The 22,820-nt window shown below is 47.0% G+C and overlaps 6 protein-coding genes across 22 annotated transcripts; 4 read left to right on the top strand and 2 right to left on the bottom strand.

Annotated features, from left to right (window-relative positions):
• Positions 1 to 44: 44 nt before the first annotated feature.
• Positions 45 to 9,646, bottom strand: LOC119136365 (sodium bicarbonate cotransporter 3-like). 6 transcript variants are annotated; one of them, XM_037274730.1, is made up of 25 exons: positions 9,429 to 9,645; positions 8,690 to 8,765; positions 8,489 to 8,617; positions 8,270 to 8,408; positions 8,034 to 8,194; positions 7,691 to 7,879; positions 7,502 to 7,614; positions 7,281 to 7,438; positions 7,068 to 7,155; positions 6,855 to 7,001; positions 6,523 to 6,626; positions 6,221 to 6,395; positions 5,992 to 6,125; positions 3,114 to 3,359; positions 2,880 to 2,988; positions 2,642 to 2,803; positions 2,408 to 2,521; positions 2,167 to 2,328; positions 1,773 to 2,024; positions 1,636 to 1,704; positions 1,399 to 1,572; positions 1,206 to 1,337; positions 1,035 to 1,123; positions 854 to 961; positions 45 to 668 (listed from the first exon to the last, which is right to left on the bottom strand). In XM_037274730.1, the coding sequence occupies exons 1-25, from the start codon at positions 9,471 to 9,473 to the stop codon at positions 593 to 595; spliced, it is 3,351 nt and encodes a 1,116-aa protein (XP_037130625.1). In that variant the 5' UTR covers positions 9,474 to 9,645; the 3' UTR covers positions 45 to 592. The 6 variants fall into 6 exon arrangements, with proteins under 6 accessions (XP_037130625.1, XP_037130626.1, XP_037130622.1 ...); XM_037274731.1 differs by having other exon boundaries at positions 7,502 to 7,611; XM_037274727.1 differs by having other exon boundaries at positions 7,281 to 7,614.
• Positions 3,804 to 5,661, top strand: LOC119136386. Its single transcript, XM_037274789.1, has 8 exons — positions 3,804 to 3,958; positions 4,039 to 4,089; positions 4,156 to 4,284; positions 4,350 to 4,629; positions 4,709 to 4,797; positions 4,869 to 4,919; positions 5,009 to 5,137; positions 5,329 to 5,661. The coding sequence occupies exons 1-8, from the start codon at positions 3,823 to 3,825 to the stop codon at positions 5,610 to 5,612; spliced, it is 1,149 nt and encodes a 382-aa protein (XP_037130684.1). The 5' UTR covers positions 3,804 to 3,822; the 3' UTR covers positions 5,613 to 5,661.
• A 382-nt stretch (positions 9,647 to 10,028) lies between the features above and the next one.
• On the top strand, positions 10,029 to 13,167 carry LOC119135428. The gene is made up of 5 exons (XM_037272993.1): positions 10,029 to 10,505; positions 10,896 to 10,963; positions 11,062 to 11,788; positions 11,884 to 12,275; positions 12,349 to 13,167. Exons 3-5 carry the CDS (start codon positions 11,456 to 11,458, stop codon positions 12,374 to 12,376), a joined length of 753 nt encoding a protein of 250 aa, XP_037128888.1. The 5' UTR covers positions 10,029 to 10,505; positions 10,896 to 10,963; positions 11,062 to 11,455; the 3' UTR covers positions 12,377 to 13,167.
• Positions 13,168 to 13,539: 372 nt separating this feature from the next.
• Positions 13,540 to 14,727, bottom strand: si:dkey-11p23.7 (V-set and Ig domain-containing protein). Its single transcript, XM_037272985.1, has 3 exons — positions 14,613 to 14,727; positions 14,156 to 14,539; positions 13,540 to 14,087 (listed from the first exon to the last, which is right to left on the bottom strand). Exons 1-3 carry the CDS (start codon positions 14,656 to 14,658, stop codon positions 13,687 to 13,689), a joined length of 831 nt encoding a protein of 276 aa, XP_037128880.1. The 5' UTR covers positions 14,659 to 14,727; the 3' UTR covers positions 13,540 to 13,686.
• A 253-nt stretch (positions 14,728 to 14,980) lies between these two features.
• siglec15l (sialic acid binding Ig-like lectin 15, like) lies at positions 14,981 to 17,585 on the top strand. Of its 12 annotated transcripts, none has more exons than XM_037272972.1 (7): positions 14,981 to 15,145; positions 15,405 to 15,812; positions 15,940 to 16,296; positions 16,371 to 16,403; positions 16,491 to 16,571; positions 16,663 to 16,710; positions 16,798 to 17,585. In XM_037272972.1, the coding sequence occupies exons 1-7, from the start codon at positions 15,109 to 15,111 to the stop codon at positions 16,869 to 16,871; spliced, it is 1,038 nt and encodes a 345-aa protein (XP_037128867.1). In that variant the 5' UTR covers positions 14,981 to 15,108; the 3' UTR covers positions 16,872 to 17,585. The 12 variants fall into 12 exon arrangements, with proteins under 12 accessions (XP_037128867.1, XP_037128864.1, XP_037128873.1 ...); XM_037272967.1 differs by having other exon boundaries at positions 14,989 to 15,145; positions 15,363 to 15,812; positions 16,494 to 16,571; XM_037272975.1 differs by having other exon boundaries at positions 14,989 to 15,145; positions 15,363 to 15,812; positions 16,659 to 16,710; positions 16,798 to 16,878.
• A 111-nt stretch (positions 17,586 to 17,696) lies between these two features.
• On the top strand, positions 17,697 to 21,163 carry cmtm7 (CKLF-like MARVEL transmembrane domain containing 7). The gene is made up of 5 exons (XM_037273012.1): positions 17,697 to 17,953; positions 18,242 to 18,418; positions 18,485 to 18,583; positions 18,696 to 18,777; positions 18,952 to 21,163. The coding sequence occupies exons 1-5, from the start codon at positions 17,843 to 17,845 to the stop codon at positions 18,963 to 18,965; spliced, it is 483 nt and encodes a 160-aa protein (XP_037128907.1). The 5' UTR covers positions 17,697 to 17,842; the 3' UTR covers positions 18,966 to 21,163.
• Positions 21,164 to 22,820: the final 1,657 nt, after the last annotated feature.

Here is a 22,820-nt window from a genome sequence, read left to right as displayed (position 1 = left end):
AAATAAAAAAGCTGAATAATTGTCTAAAGAACACACATGATACATTAAGTTGCGAATAATATTTATTCTTAACGAATGAAATGTTAATTAATCTAAAATAGATGTAGGCGGAAGTAGAAACAGGAAATGACATCATTATCTGCTTTCAAAACAAAAGTATCGCTCTCGGATCATTGTAGACACGATTGACACTGGATGGGAAATGTTTATCACGCAACTCATTCTCACAATAATAACTGTGCATGACATATAACTTGAGCCACTGAGAAAGTTTGACATTACATGACGTGAGTGCAGTACTTATTAACTTTAAAAAAGACAAAAGAATCTGGAAAATTTGACTATTCTAGCCCCCTCTCAAAATGTGGAAAAATAACAATATAATAAAGAACAAAAATCACTTTTTTTTGCTTGCAGTTAAGAATAACAGCTGTGTGTATATAATAATAATATGTAAGTATGTAAAAATAATAATAATAAAAAAAAAAAAAACAAGCAACACTATGGTAGAGAAGCCAAGTCCTAGTCCTGTTCGCCTTTGACTCAGGAGGCATGGCAGCACCCTTTAGTGGTGTTGACGTAACCCTGCGGGTCATAGTGCCGTCTCAACGTCTGCAACTCTTTGGTCCTCTTCAGACGCCACGCTCACGCTGGGCACAGGCTCCTGACTGGAGGGTAAAGACAACAAGAAAAAGAGACTTAGTAGACTAACATTGGCTTGTTTATAGTGCTATCGTTAGCTTAATATTGCTGGTGCTGCTATTTTGTTGTCTCTTAATTACACAGTTTTATAATTCCATGCCATCAGTAATCACGTCCATGAACAACATCTTCAATGACATCATGCGCTGACCTGCTGATTGGCTTCAGAGCTTTGTTGGCATCCGCCGTCATGGAGCGAGATTTACAGAAGCCACTTTTATCCATCTCACGCGAGATGTTCACCTCAGACGGGTCTGACCTACCCATGGACACACGTTTAAGGCAATGTGTGGTGCTGACACACACATACAAAGACGATGCTTCTGATTCACCATGGTTTCACACTTTTCACAGGGATCTTGACGACTATTGCGTCATCATCGAACGCAGAGTTGTCCACCGCCCCCTGCAAATTAGTCTCCTGCAAGTCATGTTCTATTTACATGAAGGTCGTGTGGTAAGGTCACATGGTACGCTCACATAGTCACATGCTGTGTGCTCACTTCCTTCTCCCTCTTCTTCTTCTTGTCATCGTCTTTCTTCTTGCTTTCGGGTATGAGGTCATCCAGCCAAGTCAGCTCTCGTTTGCTGAAGCCAAAGTCCAGAAGCTTCCGGATGAACACCAGCGCCAGAACCTGCGGAGCACAACGTGAGGTGGCGGCATGATGTTAGGGCGCGACCCGGCCTTCATCTAACCATCACGGGGAAGACGACGGCGGCGGCGGAGGTTTTGATGAGCCACAGGGCGATCAGGCAGGAGAGCTGCACGCCGGTGAAGGCGTGGACCTTCCTCAGCGGAACGTAGCGAAGGTAGATCAGTTCCGGCTGGTGCTTAGCCGCCATGGCGAACAGTTGGATGCGGTCAAAGAGCTACACAAGACCAACAAGAGAGACTTAGCCTGTTTTTTTTTTGTAGTTAACAAAGACACGTACCTGAATGTCTTTGAGCGAGGACACGCCCATGTAGAGGAAGACGCCATACAGGACGGGCATCGGGATGAACTGCCGTCAAGGAAACGTGGACGTAAAAAAAGGGCCGAAGCAGCTGAGGGAAGGAATCGTGAGCTCACCTTAAGGACAGACGTCATGAAGACCGAGCAGCCCATGAGGAGGAAGATCATCAGGCCGGTGACGCGCTGTTCCCGGACGCCCAGGAACTTGGGCTGCTCGCCCGGGGCCGCGCAGGTCGACTCCAGCTTCAGGCTGTTGACGTGCGTGATGGAGAGAACAGTGGCCGCCACGAACCACGGTAGGCCCATGATGGAGCACACGGCTATCATCAGGGACACCACCAGCAGGTCCAGATGGTAGCCGCAGCCTTTCTGGGGTTAAGCAAAGAATCAAAACGTTCATTAAGTCAATGCGTTGTATGCTAGCTCCCTAGCTAATGCTATTGATTAGCCTCATGTGAAGGTTTGTTTGTATTAAATATTCGGACATTTATTAAAGTAACACGGGCCCCACCGTCAGCTTGTTTTCCTTCCTGTTGACGATGACAGCGGTGATCTGCTGGTCCATGAAGATAAGGATGGTGCAGAGCAAAGCGGGAATGGCGGCAGCCAGCAGCGTCCACCAGGGGTTGGGACCCAGCGGCGAGATGAGCCAACCGCGATTATCGGAGGTGGGCTGAGACACAATACAGGAAATGCAGAAACTGTGAAATTCCGGCGTTAAGCCCAAGATCCGCCTCGGTTTGGGAATTTACCTGGAAACGGTCCGGGACACTGAGTTTGGGAGACGGAATTCCCACCAGATAATCCATCAGAACCATTAACATGATGGTCAGGAAGACGGCAAAGTCACTGATGGTGGATCGCACCTGCACGTCATGCAAATCATGGAACAGAAGTTCAATGGAGGTCACGGGACTCTTCCTGATTGTTGGAAACATTTCAGTTTTGAATCTTATGTGTGATAGATGACAGGAAGCGAAACCCACCTTGGTGGGAAAGAATCTCTTGTTCTTGAAGTCTTTGAGGAATGTCGACAATAAGAAGGTTGTGAAGAAGAGAATGACGGACCAGAAGAGGACGTCGGGGACGAAGGGTCCGTCGCGGGCGCAAGCCGAGCCCGTGAATTCACCGCGCAAACTCTGACAGCGCTGCAAAAGAAAGAGAAGCTCGGCCGGGGTTCTCCCGTTTCTGACGAGACGAGATGTTCCAGAGGATTTGCGTCACCTTCACACTCAGCTGCTCCCACGGGATGCTCGCCGACGAGTTGTAGCCCCGGTTCCTCCAAATCTGATGCGTTTCGGTCGAGGCGTTGGCGGGTTGAGAACATTCGCACCTACGAGCACAAAAAGTCGGGTCGAGAGCTTCAACTGCCAAGTGAGAACTTCGGTGGTTGCTCATGATAGAGATCCGTAGCTGCCTTCAAATAAAACGACAGCTTAGCCAGGATGTCCGACATACGTGTAGAAGGTCAGGTTGTCCAGATGGTTGGCAGTGTTGACCGGGTAGATGTGCCCCAGGTGCAGAAGCTTCTCCAGGGCTTCGTAGATGAAGATGAAGCAGATGAGGGCGGCAAAGGCCTCCTCGGTGAAGCGCGTGATGTAGCAGACTAAGGAGCTGGCGTCGGTGGCCACCAGCAGCAGGCACAGGAAGGCGGTCCAGAGTCCGATGCTGGTCCGCAGGGACAAGTAGCTCAGGCCGTAGTCACTGAGGAGGACATTTGGAATCATTGTAATAATAAAAGAAGAATTGAATAAAAATAGAATGAAAAATATGCATAAAATACAAATGAATAAATAAAATATATAAAACAAAAATAACTAAAATGAAAATAAATAAATGGAATAATAAAACCTTGTTAAGCATGCAACACGTGCTCGAGTATGCTGAAGTTCATCGGCTAAGTTTGCTGTGTCAGATCGACGAGCGTAACCTTCACATAAACGGCCATCGGATCGATGAGCGTAGTCTTCACATCAAAGTTCAAACTGACCCTTGCCCGCATCAATATTTGATCCAATGGCATCTTGGTACGTGTGTACGTATGTTGTGACAGACGCGTGCATGTATTTGCCTCTTATCAAAGCCAATATTGACAAGTTCAAGGTCACCGCGGCCATCCCCGTATAAAAGTAACGAGACGCCGGCATCTCATCTATATTCCGCCGTCATGTTTGCACGTGTCGCACTGGTGCTTTTGCTAACGGTGGCGGTCGCGCGGTGCGGCCCGACTCCCCAGCTGGACCGCCGGGCCGAGATTGACGGCATCCGGGCGGCTATGGAGGACCTGAAGGCCGACAGACGAGGTGACGCCGGCGCTAAATTGGTCAAGTAAGCTAAGCTACTAGTCTGGGTTAATGTGACTTGTGTGTCTCCGTGGAAACAGCCATGATGCAGCGTCTGGAGACGGCCGAGAAGGAGCTGAACACAGTCCTAGGTGAGCCCGGTGTCAAAGTGTAGCCATTTTCACATCAACCCAAATGTCGAACCCTCACTTGAACAGAAAGCCCAAAGATTGCCTTTGCCGCCTCGCTGGGGGGAAACGGCGCCCAGAAGGCGACGACGGGAAACAGAGATCTCATTTACAGGGACGTCCTGACCAATGTAGGCGGGGCTTATAACGCAGAGACTGGTAAGCCCGCGTAATGGCCGCCACGAGACGTCACGGTGCTCAACAACATGGTCCGTGTCATCTAGGCCTGTTCACGGCGCCCGTTCGCGGCGTCTACTACATCCGCTTCACCGCCAACGCGCCCACCGACTTCACCATGAGCGCCGTGCTGTACAAGAACGACGCCCGGATCCAGCTCATCGTCCACGAGCAGCCGTCGGGTGAGGGCAGCGACACGGCGTCCAACGGCGCCGCCCTGCTGTTGGAGAAGGGCGACAGGCTGAAGATGGTGCTGTGGGATAACACGCAAATCTGGGACAACAGCAATCACCACAGCACCTTCAGCGGATTCCTGGTTTTCCCACTGTATGGAAAGCCGTTTCAAATTTGAAATGTTGTGAAAAATAAAAGAAAGCGGTTTTGATTTTGCATCCTGCCTCCAAAGGGTCGACGAAGCTCCAAAGGAGTTTGACGTCGAGTCGGAGATGAAAAGGCTTCAAGCTTCCATGACGCAACTCCAAACGGAAAACACGGGTGATTTGTTTTGGTTTTTCAACTCGTACTTGCGTTGCTTAGGAGCGGAACTTATCATCATGTGCCGGCAGAACTCAAAGGACGGATGGAGAGCACCGAGACGGAGCTGAGGAATATGAAAAGTCAGTTTCGAATACTTGCTCATGCTGCTTTGTGAGATACATCGCGTCATCACTTTTCTTTTTCTTTTTTTTTTGTCGCCTTACTGTAGATGTGCCAAAGGTGGCGTTTGCGGCGTCTCTGGGGGGTAACGGTCTCCAGAAGACCACGTCCGGAATGAAGAAGCTTCTCTTCAAGGACGTCCTCACCAACATTGGTGAAGCGTACGACCCGGAAACAGGTCAGTGGTCACTGAGGAGTTTCTTTTTGACAAATGTCGCAGCCTTTTGTGGAATTTTGCTGTTGAGGAGAGCTGAGGAGCTTCATTTCGACAAAAGCACTGCTTTGCCGCTATCAAGTTTTTCTTTGAGGAGGGGGCATCAATTATTAATGCCCTGCCACTGGTTCTTCTTGCTTGCTTACCTCCCCCAGGTTATTTCACGGCACCCGTACGCGGCGTCTACTACATCCGCTTCACCGCCAACGCCCCCGCCGACTTCACCATGAGCGCCGTGCTTTACAAGAACGACGCCCAGATCCAGCTCATCACCCACGAGCAGCCGTCCGGCGAGGGCAGCGACACGGCGTCTAACGGCGCCACCCTGCTGCTGGAAAAGGGCGATAAGCTCTCGCTGACTCTCTGGGACAACACGCAAATCTGGGACAACAGCAACCACCACAGCACCTTCAGTGGATTCCTGCTCTTCACCCAGTAAGCATCTTGGAAGACTCACCAAATGCTCAATAAAAATACTTTAAAGTTGATCTTCTGTGTTTTGGGGCAATGCTTCCTAAGATATTGTTTTCATCATTATCCTGCCACAAAAATCGTATCAGGTTTGGCGTCCCTACCTACAACGGAGAATAGTTTCTAATGGCGCAAGGACTCCCCCTAGAGGAGAAGGGTCGCCTTTAAAAACTAGAACTTTAAATTTACTAAGCGTCTATCCATCCTAAGTGTATCATCCCTTATAGAATCGAAGTGGATCAATAATCCGCCTAGCAACAAGAACTGAGCAACGGCCAGCCTGGTATCGTTGAGAGCATAAACAATCACGAATTTACTTCTCAAAAAGTCACCAGGACCTGACTCACCAGCAGAACTTGAAGAGGATTTTCTCAAAGACCAGAACGGGCCCTGTGCTGCCCAGAATGGTGAGAGGTTGACCCGCAAACAAAGAGTAGGTCACGCCCGTCAGGGACGCTCCAAACAGAGATTCAATGGCGCTCTGCGACAGACACACACAAAGGACGCCTCGGAATGATGATGTCACCACGTGCAAAGCCTTAAATGGACTGCTACGTTGTGATTCACGCTTCTTACAATGTTTCCTTGGGTGGCTTCTCCGAGCAGGCCTCCGAATGTGATGACGGGAGACATGCAGGCACAGTAGAGGAAGAGGACGGACGCCAAACACTGCAGGCTGAGGCCATCTGTCAGGTCACTGAGCAGAAAAGGTGCCTTTCTCTTAACGTCCGCGACCAGACCTCCAAATAACCTGACACGCACAAATGTACAGAATTTGTCATTCGTCAGTACTGTACCTTTCTATGAGTATTAAGTATGTGGAAAAACTACTTTATACGCAAGCTAGCCACGTGTGGCTAACACGGCTAAGCACTAACCTTCCCGTTCTCTGGAGCTCTGGGCCAACGTCGTGCTCCGCCTCCTTGATGATGCCCGAGGTGTGGACGGAGCCATTCGAGGCAGAGGGAGTCTTCCGCTTCTCCTGCGGATGCAATTTTGGTGTTGCTGGCTTTAGCATTAGCACCTAGCTAACTTGAAATCCCAACAGATGGATTGAAATCTTTCTTTGAAATCAGAACCCTGGTTTGAAACAACAAAACGAACTCTTGCTAAACTTAAAATCAGCTCTCACTCTGTTATCAAAGACAACCTATGTAAGTAAAACAGTTGGCATTGTTAGCATTAGCATTTAGCCTATGTGTCCACAAACCTGAGAGGGGATGTTCTTGGGCGGTTCGATGCGAATGCTGGGGTCCCACTCGCCCGGCGGGAGCACGGTCACTTGATCCAGGAACTCATCCAGTCCTGCCAGGAGATCTTTGCGATCCTTGGCCTTGTAGGCCACGTTGTGGAAGATCTTGAGGATGGCCACACAAACATTTTAAAGACTGCTTCTAAGTCACGTGAGCTTCTAACCTCACACCTCGTCCGTCATCAGCGTGGCCATGGAACGCCCCACCTCGTGGTACTTCGGACCTTTTCCGAACGGACCGAGCAGGAGGAAGAGGAACCTGATTGGCAGAGGTGCAAAGTCCCATTATACATTGGTTGGTCAAATCTAACTAACCTGGTCAATGGAGCATAATTACCGAATTCAAGTCATGGGACCTTCTGCCCAAAAGGAGAGTGAGCTCACCTGGTGGGCACGGGCACCTGGGTGAGTCCAGAGAGGAGCACGGCGGGAGACAGGCGAACGAAGGCAATGATGGGCTTCTCCAGGAAGTCCACTTCGCCCACCAGCACGTTGGAGGCTTCTGCATCTGCTGGAATCTTTCTCATGAAGTTCATGTCCACCTGAAATGCACGGGAACGCGTCACTATATTGTAATCCTTTTTTGGTGCAAAGAGGTCTTTCACCTTGCTGAAGTCCACCGCGCTGTTTTCACGACTACCGGCGTTGAAGTCACCTCCCACCCCCTCGGCGGCGTTCAGGTTCCCAGGAGCCGACTGAGGGGACGCTAGAAGACCTGCTGGAACTGGAAGAAGCTTCACATCACTCTAGGTGGTCGTCATCAAGCGGTCCCGTGGTCTGTCCGGAGCGCTCACCATTGTGTTCCAGCAGATGAGGGTCCGAATATTTCTTGCCTATGTCAGCGAGGGATCGCACCAGCGGGATGCGCTTGCTCAGCCTCTTCTCGTTCTGATGGTGGTGGCGCTTTAAGATGGCTTCCCTCACCTTGTCTTGGACGTGATCTTCCAGCTGACCGGACGCCAGCATGGTGTCAATCACCATGTCTGTAAAACATCTCAAATTGTTCCTCAAAAGGTTCTACTCAGGTGTTGGTGCTCACCCCCATATTTGCAATTTGGCTTTAGAATCGAGCAACTTCAGAACACCTCGTCAGCCATGAGTGCATGGACGACGACAACAACAAAATGGTGGACTGACCTGCGATCTCCTCAATCCCGTTGGCGCGCATGTCGAGTATCACGGCGCCGTTCATGATACACGAGCGCAACTCAAACAGGCTGTGCAGGGACAGGGTGGCCACGTAAGGTTTACTCCAACGCTCGCCGCCGTCCTCCACATCCTCCTCAAACTTCAACCACCTGCCCACACACACACACAAGAGAAGTCTCGTTCAAGATGGCTGACAGAAAGCAGCGCGGCGGCGGCGGCCTCGCCTTGCCGTCTCCTTCCACTCCACGACTTCTCCGTTCCTGAGAGCAAGCTCGTCCAGCTCGGTGAAGAGTTGATGCGGGACATGTTCCTCGTCGTCGTCCTCCGTGCCTAAGATGAACTGTACCCGCTGTGACGGTGTGTCTAGAGAGCAATTTTTTTTTTTTAATAATGTCATTGTTTTTATACTAGCAAATGGGACAAAAAAGTCATTTGGAATCTACCGTAAGAAGGCGACTCGCAGACATCTTCATGCGGGCGAACCTGCCTCCGCCGCTCGTGTCGGTGTCCCCGGTGGCGGTGGCGCCGTCGGCCCAAAGGGACGTGAATGCCGACGTACAGCTCCCTGTGACCTGACCGACAAACATGACTGATGTGTCAATGCTTCATCCTGGATGTGAAGAACACAAGCGTCAGACACTCACTCTCCAGCTCCTCCGCCTCAAAGTTGGTGAAAAGGGTGGAGCTTGTGTTCCCTCGGTCCAGCACTGCTTCCTCCGCCTGAAACATCCACACATAATCAATTCATTTAAGAAAGTTAAAACAATAATAATTGGATCACCTTTTCTCAAAGGAGCTTTTTATAAAACCGGTCCATGATACAAAAAACATTGAGGTGTAAATGATGGACAATATCATTCTTCTGCAAGGATGAATGGAAGGAACTTGGAAACAACAGCAGTGGTCCACAAAAGAAGAATAGAAACATCCGTCACATATTCTACTTTTGTCACCTTAGGTTTCAAATCAATTTCTTTACTTTTTTTTTTAATATATCAGACGCTTCAGCAGGGGTAAAAACCAAATGATAGAAATCACGTCGTCGTGACGATAACGTAGATAGGGCGCAAGCCGAATGCAAGGTGAATACAGATGTCGTTTGCGTGTTTCACAAAACAGGCGCGACCGTTTTTTTAAAGCAACTTTTTAGAAAACCTGCAGTTTTTTTTGGGTGCGACTTCGGAACTACCGAGGTGCGCGCGAGCCGAGTTCACTTCCTGGAGAGGAAGTCAAATTAAACACAGTCAATTTGTTGTTGTTTAAAGTTGATCATTCAAGTTTCTCCTCACACGCTTTGCTCTCTCCGTCTTTGGCGCATCTCCGACGGGATGAACAACAATTTGCCGTCGCCGCACGAGCAAAAAGTCCCAACAACTCACTTACCGATGTTAGCAGCGGTCTCATCTGCTCGCTCGCGTCTTGTGACATTTTAAAAGTTTCACTATCGAAGGTGATAAAGGTCCACACGTTGCTTCTTCCCCCCTCGCAGCCTCACGGACTGTCTGTATCGAGACCAGGTTCAAGAAACGCCCCCCTGGTTCGAGTGTCTCGACATCACTGAAGCGACCATCCATTTTGTTTCCCTTAGTAAAGTTGATCAAAACGAATGAAATATCGTTATTTTCATTCACAAAATAAAAGCAGAACGAAAATGAACTGAAAACGAATTAATAGTGATTATGTTTAGATAACATAAACAAACTGTAATTACAGTGGAAATGTTATTTATTAATTCTTTCCCCAATGAATCTCATATTAGCTTTGGGCATTTCTGTTTTTGTCTGAATTGTCACTTGACAAATACATAAACAAATATACAAATGTCAGGGCCCACGTGAGAACATACAAGCACAAAAAGAAAGCGCGGCCCAGCTTCGAACTCAGAACCTCAGAACTGTGAGCCAGATTTGCTAAGCGCCAATCCGATCATGAATGGGAAAGATGTTATAAAACCTTGAATGGGCTCACATTGCGCCCCTTCCCCCCCAAAGTCATAAAATCAACAATCACCGATGTGACTGATGCAGTTTGGCTGTTTGAAGTGCTTATCTATGATGAGCACCTTCATTTTTAATGCTCCCCCTGCTGCCTTGCTGATTCTATCTGCACGCACGCGCCATTGTTGTGTGCACAAAGCTGCTTCACAACCTCTCACTTGATCTTCATCATAACACGGCAACAAAGCACACAATAACCGGCTCGGCTTCAAAGATCCAGTCTCACAGCGGTGAGATGTGACCTCTAGTTTGACTCTACACGTGAATATGTGAGTGGGAAACTACAATATTACATTCATAGTCAATTCATTCCATTCGATTGAAATAGTTTTAACCATCAGAAGATGCTTTAAGCCGCCTTGAATAGTGTGGCAACATCGATGCCATGCAAATATCCTGCTTTGACTGACAAACGTACATGCATCTCCGTAAGAGAGGCACAGACGACGCGGCTAAAGCGAAGGTAAGACCACAATGTGGCTCTTGGAGCTTTTTAAACAGGAAGTGTGACAGGAAACTGCATATCAAACTAATAATATTAAAGGGAACATGTGATAGCCAAATGACTATTCATGAGTGCAGTATTGTGAAATAATCATTAGTTACGAGCTCCAGGGTTTGAATTCTGGTTCTGGCATTTCATTTCTGCAATGTCTTTATGTCCTTTCCTGTGCTAGTTGTAAGCATATTAGCTTCATTCAAGAAAAAGAATTGGGACAAAGCTGGCACACAAACAGCAAAAATGCAAGTATAATTCATTGTGAATGGATTGCAAAAAAAATAGAAATACAAAAAGAACCACTTTGTGGCCTTTGTAGCAAATGTATCACTGAAAGTGATTGTTTTGGCTCAGGATGCCGGCTAAGGGCCACCTGTATTTTGCAGTCCTACTTTTTCTGCTGAAGAGGGCGACAGAAACAAGTGAGTTCAAACACATCATTTAGGGCAATCATTGTGAAATAGTGTGTTGATTTGATTCTCAAGCAATAGTTTGCATATGCCTCGGGCTCTGTTTCCAGGATGCACCTCTGGTTCCAACCTCTTGGTGGTCTTTCCAGAAAACATTGCCTACTTTTACCCTGAGGAACCTCACAACATGTGACGGCTTTGCACGATAACACAAAAGTCACAGTGGCGATCGGTCAACAAACCCACACGGAGATTCTGGCCAAGGCACAGACGCGGCGCTTCTTCTCCGATGGAACCACTGAGCTCGGGCGAGAGAATGTTTCTGACAAGGTTCTTCGGGTGAGCAGCACCCGCCAGGTCACTGTCCAGGTTGTCAGCGTCAAGGCGGGCAGCGTGCAGAGTGCTCGAGTTCTTCCCGTGGATGCGCTTGGCACTGAGTACCTCGTCCCGCGGGTTCCCGAAAACCAGAACACCACCCAACCCCCTGATGTGGTTTGCGCCTACATGACCGAGTTCGCCCCCTTTAGGCTCATTGTGGTTAACGCAGAGAAAGTCAACACAGTCAGCCTGGAAGGAGACAACATTACCAAGGAAGTGGAGCTGGAGCCTCACCACGCCGCTCAGTTCTGGCTGGACGGCAACGAGGTCTGGAGAGTGGTGAGGGCTAAGCACCCGGTGGCGGTTCTCTTCGGGCACCCGTGTGCCGCCACACTAAACTGCGGCTGCTCCATGCTCTACGTCACACTAAACCCCAAACCACATTGCAAGATGGCCTTCTTGGTCCCACCTCTGCTGTCCCAAGCCTCAGAGGACCAAACTGCTCTCCTTCTGTCCCAGGTATCCCCTGAACCTACATACGCTTTACCCAAGTTGAAGTACATATGTAGATCTACAGCACCCTCTCCTGACTATTATGTATACCGTCGCCTCAGGAGGACGCTTCCTCGGTGGACTCCTCGTATCCAGGCTGGCCTCTGTTGGAGCTCTCCGGTATCGCCGCCGTCCTCCACCGGCCTGGCCTGCTCCTGCCACTCATCCCTCAGTCGGAGTTGGCCTCATGCTACGTGGTCAATGCCATACCGGACGTGTATAACTTTGCCGTCATTCTGGTCCACAAGGACCTGGCTAGGCCGTGTAGGGAGCAGCCCACTGGAAGACCCCACCTGGCTAACGCTTACGGGGACAGACTATGTCTCCACGGTGTTAACGCTCAGCCTGGACAGCGCCATTTGGCACACCTCGGACAAGATGGCTGTCTACTATATAGGACAAAAGGGGGGCGTCCTTTTTGGGAACCCGGCGCCTGCCATCAGTCAAACCTCAGGTGTGAACAGCATTAGCTCTAACATAAACACTCTCATAAACAATTTAAACTCTCATACGCTTCTCGGCACTAGATTACAGAGGCTGCGTCTTGTCGCCTGACGTTTGGGAAATCGGTTCTGAGGCTCTGGGCTGGCAGGAGTCCATCAAGTTCTGCAGAGACCGGAATCTCCATTTGGTCAGCTTGTCCTCTCTCCAACTCATGGAACAAGTGCAGGTCAGAGTCCGGCAGGGGTATACCCGGGATAGCGTCCCGAGGCGGGCTTGGATCGGCTTGCGTCGCAGCACATTGACTGGCGCCTGGTACTGGATCGACAGGGTGCCGTTTACAGTCAGCAACTGGCAGGGGGGCAAGCCCGAGGACACTCATGGGGGTCATTGTGGAACCATTAATCTAGAGCCAAGTCAGGACTTTGGTTGGAGCCATGAGGACTGTTGTTAAGATGTCCATCCCATCTGCTACCGAGAACCACAACTCTTTACCATGCAGTAGATTGAGCATGGCTAACGTTGAGTGTGGTTAGCTAACACTTGAGTTAGCTCTACTGCTGTAAGCTCATGCTATTGATAATATAGTGTCATAGTGTTTGTAATCTTTTTGTAGTCTTCATAGTCTTTTGGTAGTCTAATTCTTGTCATGTTTTTCGATTGTTTTAGGAGTGTTTTTCTTTTTTGTGGTCTTTGTGTGTGTGTGTGTATGACATGAAACCAGTTTGCTACATTAATGCGTCTTCATTAGCATCTTAAGGCTTGACAAGTTAGCCACATTAGCATGAATATTTAAGTATGCTGACATGAAAGCAGCAAGGAAAACAAACAGATGAAACCTTTGTTTGTCATTTGTAGTCCTTTTGAATGAATGATAAAGTTTGATACCATTTTGCAGTGAATTTGAACAAGCTCTGCTAGCGATAATAAGTTGTTTGTCATGAGGTGAATGGAGCTGGGCGACCAAATGCAGCTTGGACCGGGGTTTATTGAACCAACTCAAAAGACAGACTATAGATGCTCGACTAGGGACGGGAATAAGTGGACAGAAAGACGAAACAAGACGAGAACAGACAAGCAAGTAGAGAACCGAGAAACAAGAAGACATGAGACGCAAACGATCCGACAGGGGAGTGAGGGGCAGACAGGACTTAAATACAAGACAGCTAACGAAAGGCGGGTGAGGGTGATCACACTGATCAGGGCACAGGAGGGGAGGGGCCACGCCAACCCAAACTATGACAACATTAAAACAAGGAAACGAACTGTGACAGATCTTGACATTGTTTCGTAGATGTGTCTTCTTGAAAATAAAGTAGTAATGAATCAAGTGAGCAGGAGGTGGCAGCAAGCACAGCATCAAAACTTTATTGAACATCATTCTAAAATCTAAATGGTCAAAGTGGGGCTCACGGGTGTGGTGGTCACTTCCACCAGAGGCCTACTCCAGGCACCAGCCACACTCCAATCCCCAGCAGCATGATGACCTTTGACCCCAGAGAAAGAATCAGCAGCAGCAGAATATAAGGGGGCACTCCATCTTTGGGTGGAGGTGCTGGATGGGGAAGCAAGTAGAGGGTGGCTTTGTCTTTCCCGTGGGGGTTGGAGGCAGAGCATGTCACCTGCCATCCGGGTTCCACGCCCTGCAGCCGGCTAACGATGAGGTCACCAGTCAAAGTCAGTGGGCCCGCCGTAGAACCTTCCAGCGGGCGCTCGGGTCCTAGCCACTGGATGTCGGGCGGCGGTGAGCCTGTCACTCTGCATTCGGCCGTGTAGCTCGAGTTCTGATCGGCTTCCGCTTTCAGGGAATGGATGATGGGTGCCGCTATAGCGGAAAACACAAACGTGAGGGACACCTTCTTCATTAAGTGGACCCTCTCGTTCAGGACTTACCCTCTACCCTCAGCCGGGTCCCCAGGTTGTCCTCCACGCTCTTGTGATCCCTTCCCTCCACCTCCAAACCACAATAATAGCGTCCACTGTCCCCTAGGGCAGTGCCACTGATACGCAGGGACAGATCGTGCTGGCGGGGGTCACCCTCCAAACGGTACCGCGGGTCCTGGTGGGGCCCGGGCTCGCAGACGGGGACTTTACCGGTGCAGCGGTAGAGGATGTTGACACTCTGAGCTCCACCCAGACGCCAACGCACCTGCACTGAGGCATGATGGGAATGCGGCGGGTGGCTGAAGGTGCACGGCAGCACCACCGGGTGGCCCGCCAGGGCCCGCACCTCTGCTTGCACGTGGACCGCCCACACACCTTCTTCAGAACTCCACACTGTAGGGAAGAACACAGTCATGTTAACAAGAGAAATTATGCCAACACACTTAAGTGAAGTGCCTCAGCTCACCTCCATCAGCAGCAAACAACAACGACACGCAGAGCAACACATCCATGATGGACAAGTGTGGGTGTGTTTTTCCAGTGTGACTCTTCTTTTATGTTGAGGAAGTTTTTCTTGTCCATGTGAAAAAAGGAACATAGATACAAAGAATGTCAGAGGAAGTTACAATGTGCCATATAGGCCAATAATAGATTCGTCGAACATGAAGAAAATGGAACCAAAAGCTAACCAAAACAAAAACATGACTTTAAAATGCCCCAAAAATTCACACACACAACAAAAATCGTAAAAATGTATTAATATTGACTATTTGAGCATGTGTGTGTGTGTGTGTGTGTGTGTGTGTGTGTGTGTGTGTGTGTGTGTGTGATTGTCTTGTAATCAGTCAGCGTCCTGTGACTCGTTTCCTTCCTCAACTGCTGTGATGGCCCAGAATTGGTGTGTCTTGATGCAATTCCATACGCATGTGCTAGTGTGTGCGTGTGTATAAGTGCATTCAAACATGCGTACGTGTGTGCTTCTGTTACTGGTGATCACAGGTGAGTTGTGCGTCATTCTAATTGGTTTGACCATCGTTTTCACGGTTCTACTTCCTGTTTATATTGCGAAACTGGTTGCTGGCATTAGCATGATGACGAAGAAGCAGTTAGCAATGTTTGAATGTTGACGTGTAGGCTCAATTCGATCCATTAGCACGTGGAGGCAGTTAGCTATGTTAGCATGTTGACGTGGAAAGTTAATGGTATGGACCGCCAGTACAGATTTGGTGTACTTTTGCCATGTCTGGTCTGGGTGTAGGAACCGTGCCATCGTCCGCGTTGACCGTGCATGTCTCTGATGTCAACGTGTTGCGAGGACAAGAAGCCGTCCTGGGATGCTCCTTCACTCATCACCGCTATGCCGGGAACATCGAGCTGAGCTGGATCGGCAGAATAAAAATCGCACCGCCATTTTTCCAATGTCAAGTAAAGAACGACTCATCGGCCTTGCCGGTCAACTGCTTTAGCACGGAGGATTACGCGTTGGCCGGTGACCTCCGCCAGGGAATGGCGTCGCTTCGCATCAAACATGACAAGGTGTCTGAGGGCAAGTACTTCTGCCAAGTGACGCTGGATGGAAAAAAAACAGTGAGCAAAGCGCTAATGCTGAATGTACAAGGTAAAAGACTCAACTCTATGAGTGGACTTCCTGTTTGGTCGTATGGAGGTGTGGTCATTTGTGTGAAGGCTTGAGAGCTATTTTGTGAGCAAGTTAGCAATTATCATGAAAAATTCAGTGTTCCCAACGCAACCTCATAACTTTCCTCGTTGTTTTTTCCTTCTTCTCTTGTTAGTGAGGCCCGCAATCCTGAACGTGTCACTGATCACCGGCAGCGCCCCCCAGAGGCTGGAGTGTTTGGCGGAGGGCAAGCCGATACCCAACATCACCTGGCTGTCGGCCTCCGGGAGCCCGTTAACGACAACATTAGAGGTTCAGACCTTATCGACGGGTTTGTTCCTGAACAGCTCCGTCCCGTACGAACAGCAGGACGAGCTCACCTGCCGGGTGGAGAGCGAGCTGGGGAGGGCCGAGCAGACGTACCGGCCGGCCAACACAAAGAGGGATGTGGTCCTGGTATGCGGTACAGTCGCCGCGGCGCTTCTGCTGTTGGCCACAGGGGGCGTCATCGTCCACCGACTGAGGCTCAGAGGTGAGGTGGTGAAATCATCTGCGAGATTGCGCCGTGTGAAACGATTTGATGATAATAATCATTTTCTCACTCAGCTCGAAATCGCCACGCTCAGATTCGACAAAACCGTGAGTGCAAAACGTTTTACTCAATATCTCATATATGAGCATTAAAAATGACCTGAAACGGGGATTTGAATGTGTCTGTGTGTGAAGTAGAGGACCGCGTCCCGCATTCCTCCCATGGTCCAGCTGGTGATGCTGATGCACTTCCGACTGTTGCTCTTCCTGAAGCCAGTGAGTTTTCTGAGATGAGAGCCGTCGTTCAACCTTTTTTATAAATTGTATATCTACCTTTGATTTCTAATTCATGTGCATGGACTTGCAGGTGAAGGCGTGCCGTCCACCACACGTGCTCTCACACATCAAGAACAAGGTGAGAGATCACTTGTTTCTGTCACCAGTCATTCGGTGATTAGAGTTTTCAGTCGAAATACCAGATGTTGAACCTTTGTCTTTTCAGATCTGTTTTATTCGACTGTGACCTTTCATAAATCATCTTCATCGTCTTCGTCATCTTCCAAGTTCATCAGCTAGCCTCTGTTCTGCCCAAGCGGCAAAGGGGTAGTCAAAATAGAAAATATTATTTTGAGCCAGTTGCTTTGGTCATTCCAACGTGGGAGCACTGACGGGAAGTGGTGTGGTTAACAGAGTAAGAATCTTGTGACCTTTGCATGACTGCGTCTTCACCTGCTCAGTGCTCACACTTTCACTTCCCACCACACAAACACACACACATTACTGTAAAAAAGTTTCTGCCTGATTTTCATCTTTCTATGTAGCTTTTTTAGGCTTTTTGAAGTCATTATTTAGTTATTTTTGTACTCTTTGGAGTCTATTAGCATTTTGCTTATTTCTTTTTGCGGCCTTGTAGTACTTTTTTTTGTGATGTTTTGTATCGTTTTTTTTGTACTTTCTACTCATTATAGTCTTTGGTAGCCTTTTTCTAAGCATTTATTTAGATTTTTGTATTTGTTTAGGTTTTTGTATAGCCTTGAGCCATTTTTGTTGCCTTTTTAGTCTTTCTGTGTGTTTTTCTAATGACATTTGTCGTATTGTTGTTTTTGTTGATTGTGTTCAGGGTTGAACCTGTTACCGAGCTTTCTTGGAGTGCAAAGTTCATACTACACTTGTCAATAAAAACAATAAAAGTGAGTTACATGAATTTGACGAACTACTGCACCATTGTGTAACTATGTCATGAAACCGATTACTACATGAATTATATGATTAAAAAGTGATTTGAATAAATATTGTTACGTCATTATTCTATCAGTTTATTCCGTCACCAACCTGTCTTTTATTGTGAAAGGTACTACAGAAATGCGCGTGTGATGCTTTTATTGTGAAACGTCAGCGGAAGTGTGCACTTGTGCAAAGTGTGACGAGCTGGGCGTATGTTTTGGCGCCTTCCCGCACTGAAGCCTTTCTAATAAGACCAACAGGACTTCCTTTTTCTCTTTTAGTCTCAAGTTTTTAGTACGTTTACTTTTAGCAGGCAAGCTAAGATGTCTCACACGGTCAGCCCGACCAGCACCGGCAGGACTTCCGCGTCCGACGGCGGCTGCAACCTGGGATACACCCGAACCATCCCGGGACTGCTCAAAATGGCTCAGATGGTCAGACACCGCACAACAATTTCATGACAACAATCACACGGCAACACCCGAAAAAATGACGCCTTTAGCTGATGTGTTAATAAACCTAGCATCAAGTCAACAGGGGCGGATAGGGAGGGGGGGGCAGTGCGGGCAGATGGGGACATCCTGTGGGTGTGGTTTCACATACACACTCACACACACTTGAGTTCCTCATTGAGAGTGGCGTGCTGTTGTCTAGTGATCAAATTGACTTATGACAGGCTTATAATAAATTGAGGTGTATGTATGTTTTCATGTCTCCTGCAGGTGGCGCTGCTTGTCACCTTCCTGTGCGTTCACTGTGCACGAGGCTGGCCTAGCTGGGCTGCGTTCCAGTACTTTGAGGTGGTGGCCGTGTGGTTCCTGGTGGTGCTCCTGATCTTCTTCCTCATGCACTTGTGCCGCTTACAGGCCAAGATGGGTTGCATCAATTGGCCGCTTACTGTAAGCCCCGCCCACATCATCTTCACGCAGCACATCATCAACTTCATCCTTGTATTCTTCTTTTAGGAATTCTTCCACTACTCTCTAGGTACGATCCTGATCTGCATCGGCTCCATTGTGGCGGCCGTGAAGAGTGGAGGAGTGTCTGCTCTCGTGGCGGCATCTGTAAGTACAACATTCGTCTTGCCGTGTTTGCGTGTTCTGTTTGTTGCCTTCGTGTTTATTGTCACAGCTGTGTTATTGTTGCATGTGTTCTGTTTGTGTGTTGTGTTTTCAGGTGTTTGGTTTTATCACTACCTTCCTGATGGCGGTCAGCTTGTGGACGTCTTACAGTGTCTCTTGTGGGCCACACCACAATGGTATTTAATCATGTTATTTTTATTATCCTATAATTAATATTAGTTTGTCACTTGATTATTTTTGAAAGTGGATGAGACTTTACACAATTTTGTCGAAAAGGTGTTACTAACTATAATGTCATGCTGTGTATATAACAACCTGGGAGTCACATGAATTTGATTTTATGCATGCAGGCGCGACCATGTAATGGCCAGAATCCTGATTGGCTGCCTCTGGAGCTCAACCAGCCAACAAGTCAACGTGATTGGATGAGAGTTGGGAGCCGAGATTCTAATCCAGGAGCAGTCTCGTTTAAAAAAAAAAAAAAAAAAAAGTCTGAATGTTGCCGGTGCTTCTGAGAGTCACCTTCACATCAGTGGCACACCAAAACAACAACAACAGGTGCGAACAATACATAGTCAACTCCATGACTACATTTCCCATCATTCCCGCTGTTTGATAAAAATGTCGCTTAATTGTTGCTTTCTCATTAGAGACACTGAGAGCATTGCTGTGTGCCATAATGACCTGCCTGTGTATTTTCCGTTGATTTTTTTCCACTGTTTACAGTCCTGCAATAGCGTTTAGCATGCTAACCTCACAAACGGACATGATGTTGGACCATCCTCATCATCTTTATAATCCACGCACTGCGCTAAAGTGAAATGATCAGATGCTGAAGCACTTTCCGCAGCCGCCATGCTAAGCTAAAGTAATGTTAGTATTCAGAATGCTAACATGCCAACAAATTTCTTACTGAGCCACCTCCAGGATTACTGTCACCTGGGCTGTGCTAAGCAGAATAAGTGTTAGCATTTAGCATGCTAACCTCGCATGCCAGAAATGCAATGCTGAACCACCATCATCAGCCATGTAAGGCTAAAAAGTGTTAGCATTGAGTATGCTAATAGGAAGGGTGGCAATGCTTAACCACCATCATCTTGATCATCATCATCAGTCTTATGCAACACTAAGATGACGAATTAGTTCTTAATGTGCTAAAATAGTAAACAAGACAACGTTGAACCATTTTCCATCATCAGCTACGTGTCACGCTTGGCATTAAAAGCATGCTAACCTCGCAAACAGATTCAAGGCTGAACCATCAGCTAAGCTAGGCTAAGGAAATGTTAGCATTTAGCATGCTAACTTACACTAGACTAGTGTGATGAGTCAGTGTGCCAACAATCACCTCCTTACGGGTTACATGCACACTAAACTGTTGTCACGGCAACAGGCGGGCCAGCGTGCACGGTGCTACACTTTAAACTTATGTACCACCAAGAAGTTGAAGTTTACACAACAATGATGATGATTATGGTGATTATTATGACAAAAATGTGAAAGCACAGGAACACAAAAGTTAACAGACTGTTAACAATAACAATACTTTGGACGTTTATATTCAAGCCGTATTTGTGTGCCGGTTAGCATCATGTGACCTGTATGTGCAAATCTGTGACCAATCACATGCGCTCACTGACTTTTATGGAAAATCAGTTGCCAAAATCAGAAAACAAAGACATTTGAAGGATCTCTAAGTCAATCGCCAAATGAATGTCATTTTGGGTTGTCGCTCAAAATGCCTGTATTTTTTTTTTGCAAGTGTGTGTATATTATAATGTTTGTTAGTCACCCATTTTGGTTAGAAGCAGCCACTCTAGGGCAAGATACCGCAGTAGTGTCTACAATACAAATGAATTGTCCTTTGAAATGTGCATCAAAATATAAGACAAGTAGCAAAATTAGCCACATGGCATGATGTTGTTCAGTGTAATCGCATATGCTAGCTGTTAGCAAGAGCTGTAGCTATACAAATCATTTCTATTACGCTGGTTTTACACTTTTTGAAGGAGAAAAAAAACATTTTATGAGTAATATGAACTTTTATTTATGACTGAACGTTCATTTTTTTTTCTTGCACATGCGTCAGAGTTTGCCGCAAATCTTGTTTTACTGTTTGGGAAGCAGAAGGGTTTAGCAACAAGCATTTGCTGCGTAGCTGTTGACAACATTTCAAACTTCCCAAAGTGACGATTGTATTCTAAAAAAAACAACAAGCTGAATTTAAAAACATGATTGTATCCTACCACAGCAGTTATTTATATCCTGTCATCTAGTGAATGTTTGAATCCTGCTGCAATATTAGTTTTTTTATGCTACTTATGGTTGTTAATTTTTATGCATAGGTGATCATAAACACTAAAAGAATTTCATAGCTTCATCTTTTCCCAAAGTGCCTTAACGTGCCACTCGATGGAGCAGTTAGCACCACAGCGGCAAGGCAGCGAGCTACCTTGATGCTAAGAGGAAAAGAGCACAGTATTTACACGTGCTTTCAACTTTTATTTGAAGTTTGGCATTGTGATGTGCTGCATGTTGTCAATTAAAACTTTGTTTCACCAATGCGTGACTCGTATCTGACCGATGATGTCTCGTGACACCTAAAAAAAAAAAAAAAACCTCCAGATCATAATTTTTTTTTCGTAATTGGACTATTTAGCTGGAGCCTGTCAAAGTTGAGTTTTGGCAAAAGGTAAAAATTGCTTTGCAGTGGTTGCCAGTCCATTTTAAGGAACATGCAAAAATTGGACTGGATTATATTACTCTTTTCTCACACTCACTTAAAACAAAAATATTTATTTAGTAAAAAGTAGCCATGGGACAATTGTACACGAGGAAATGAGATGACACGAATTATTGTGCAGTGATAGAAGTGATTTTTTGTGTGAAGAAAATACTTGATCCGTGTACCTTCACGTTTTGACCGCTAGGTGTCAGTGTTGCACAGCTTATAAGTAAACGCATTGATTGGCGGTCAGATAATATCCGATGGCTCAGCTCGTGTCAGAACAAATTCAACTACCTTTAACTCTTCGCTGACTGTTGTCAAAGAAGTAATGTTTTGCATAAGTGTTAACTCATTGGAATTTTTTTCTGTCCTCTTTATACACACTTACACAAGCAGGCAAAGACAATTAACAAACACAAGCCTTGAAGTCTTGACGTGGTGTGGAGCAATGGACCAAACAAGAGGCCTGTCACCAGGAATCAAACCTGCACAGACATTTCACCAGGCTGTTGCCATGGCAACATGTTGTGATCGCCAAACAGGAGGTAGGTAAACAGCGATAGCGGGAACCTGGAGCAATCTGACAGGTCAAACATTGATCTGATGTAACACTTTCTCATTAAAGTTTTGGGGAAACAAAATTGTGATACCACCTGTCCATCAGGAAGTGTATCCATGACAACCAAGCCAAGTAGGTCCTGTCCCTTCACCTGACCTCGCCATCCCTGAAATGCAGCTCCCTGATTGGCTGCTCATCCTCCACTGCATATTTGACAGGTAAGGATATAGTTGCCATGGCAACACACTCCCATATGAATCTGCGTAACCCACTTTTGTTGTGTGTAATTGTTACAATTGTTTATTGTTCTGCTTTTAACATCACAGTGTGAACATCATGGTCTTCATGTGTGGGCATCTCATGTGTTCTGGAGATACCAGGTGTTTGGTCCTATGCCAGCAGCACACACCTTGTCAAGAAGAGTCCAACGGTTAGTTTCTCGCTGATTCTTAATGACGGAAAAAAATCCATACACGCACACACACGTTCATACACACGAACGCACACAGGTGAGACGTAATTAGAGAAGGATGATGATGATGAAGAGATGAACGTTTTTGCTTGTTAGCCTCAGTGTGAAAAAGTTGTGACGTGTGTTAGTGGATCATTAGTGCCTTAGACTCGCTAATTAACACATGAAGTTTGACAGCTTCTGCCAAGTACAAAGTCACGTCATAATCTGCTAGCATGCTATGCAGGCATGATGTAAGCATGTTAAACAAATTTCCATGGACACGGCAGCAGAACCTTTAGAACGGGGGTGTCAAACTAGATTTGGTTGCCCTCAGAGGGTCGTTATGACTACGTCGTTTTAAAAATCAGAATACAGGAAAAAAACGTTTGGCTACTATTCAATTTAGTTTAGAATTTACAGCAAGGTTACAGGAAGAAATATGTTCAGGTTATTCAAATTGAAGTCGAAGCACATGATT

Source organism: Syngnathus acus, chromosome 16 (genome assembly GCF_901709675.1).
Source record: "Syngnathus acus chromosome 16, fSynAcu1.2, whole genome shotgun sequence".
NCBI classification, from domain to species: Eukaryota; Metazoa; Chordata; class Actinopteri; order Syngnathiformes; family Syngnathidae; genus Syngnathus; species Syngnathus acus.
This window is presented reverse-complemented; position numbering and strand designations above follow the sequence as displayed.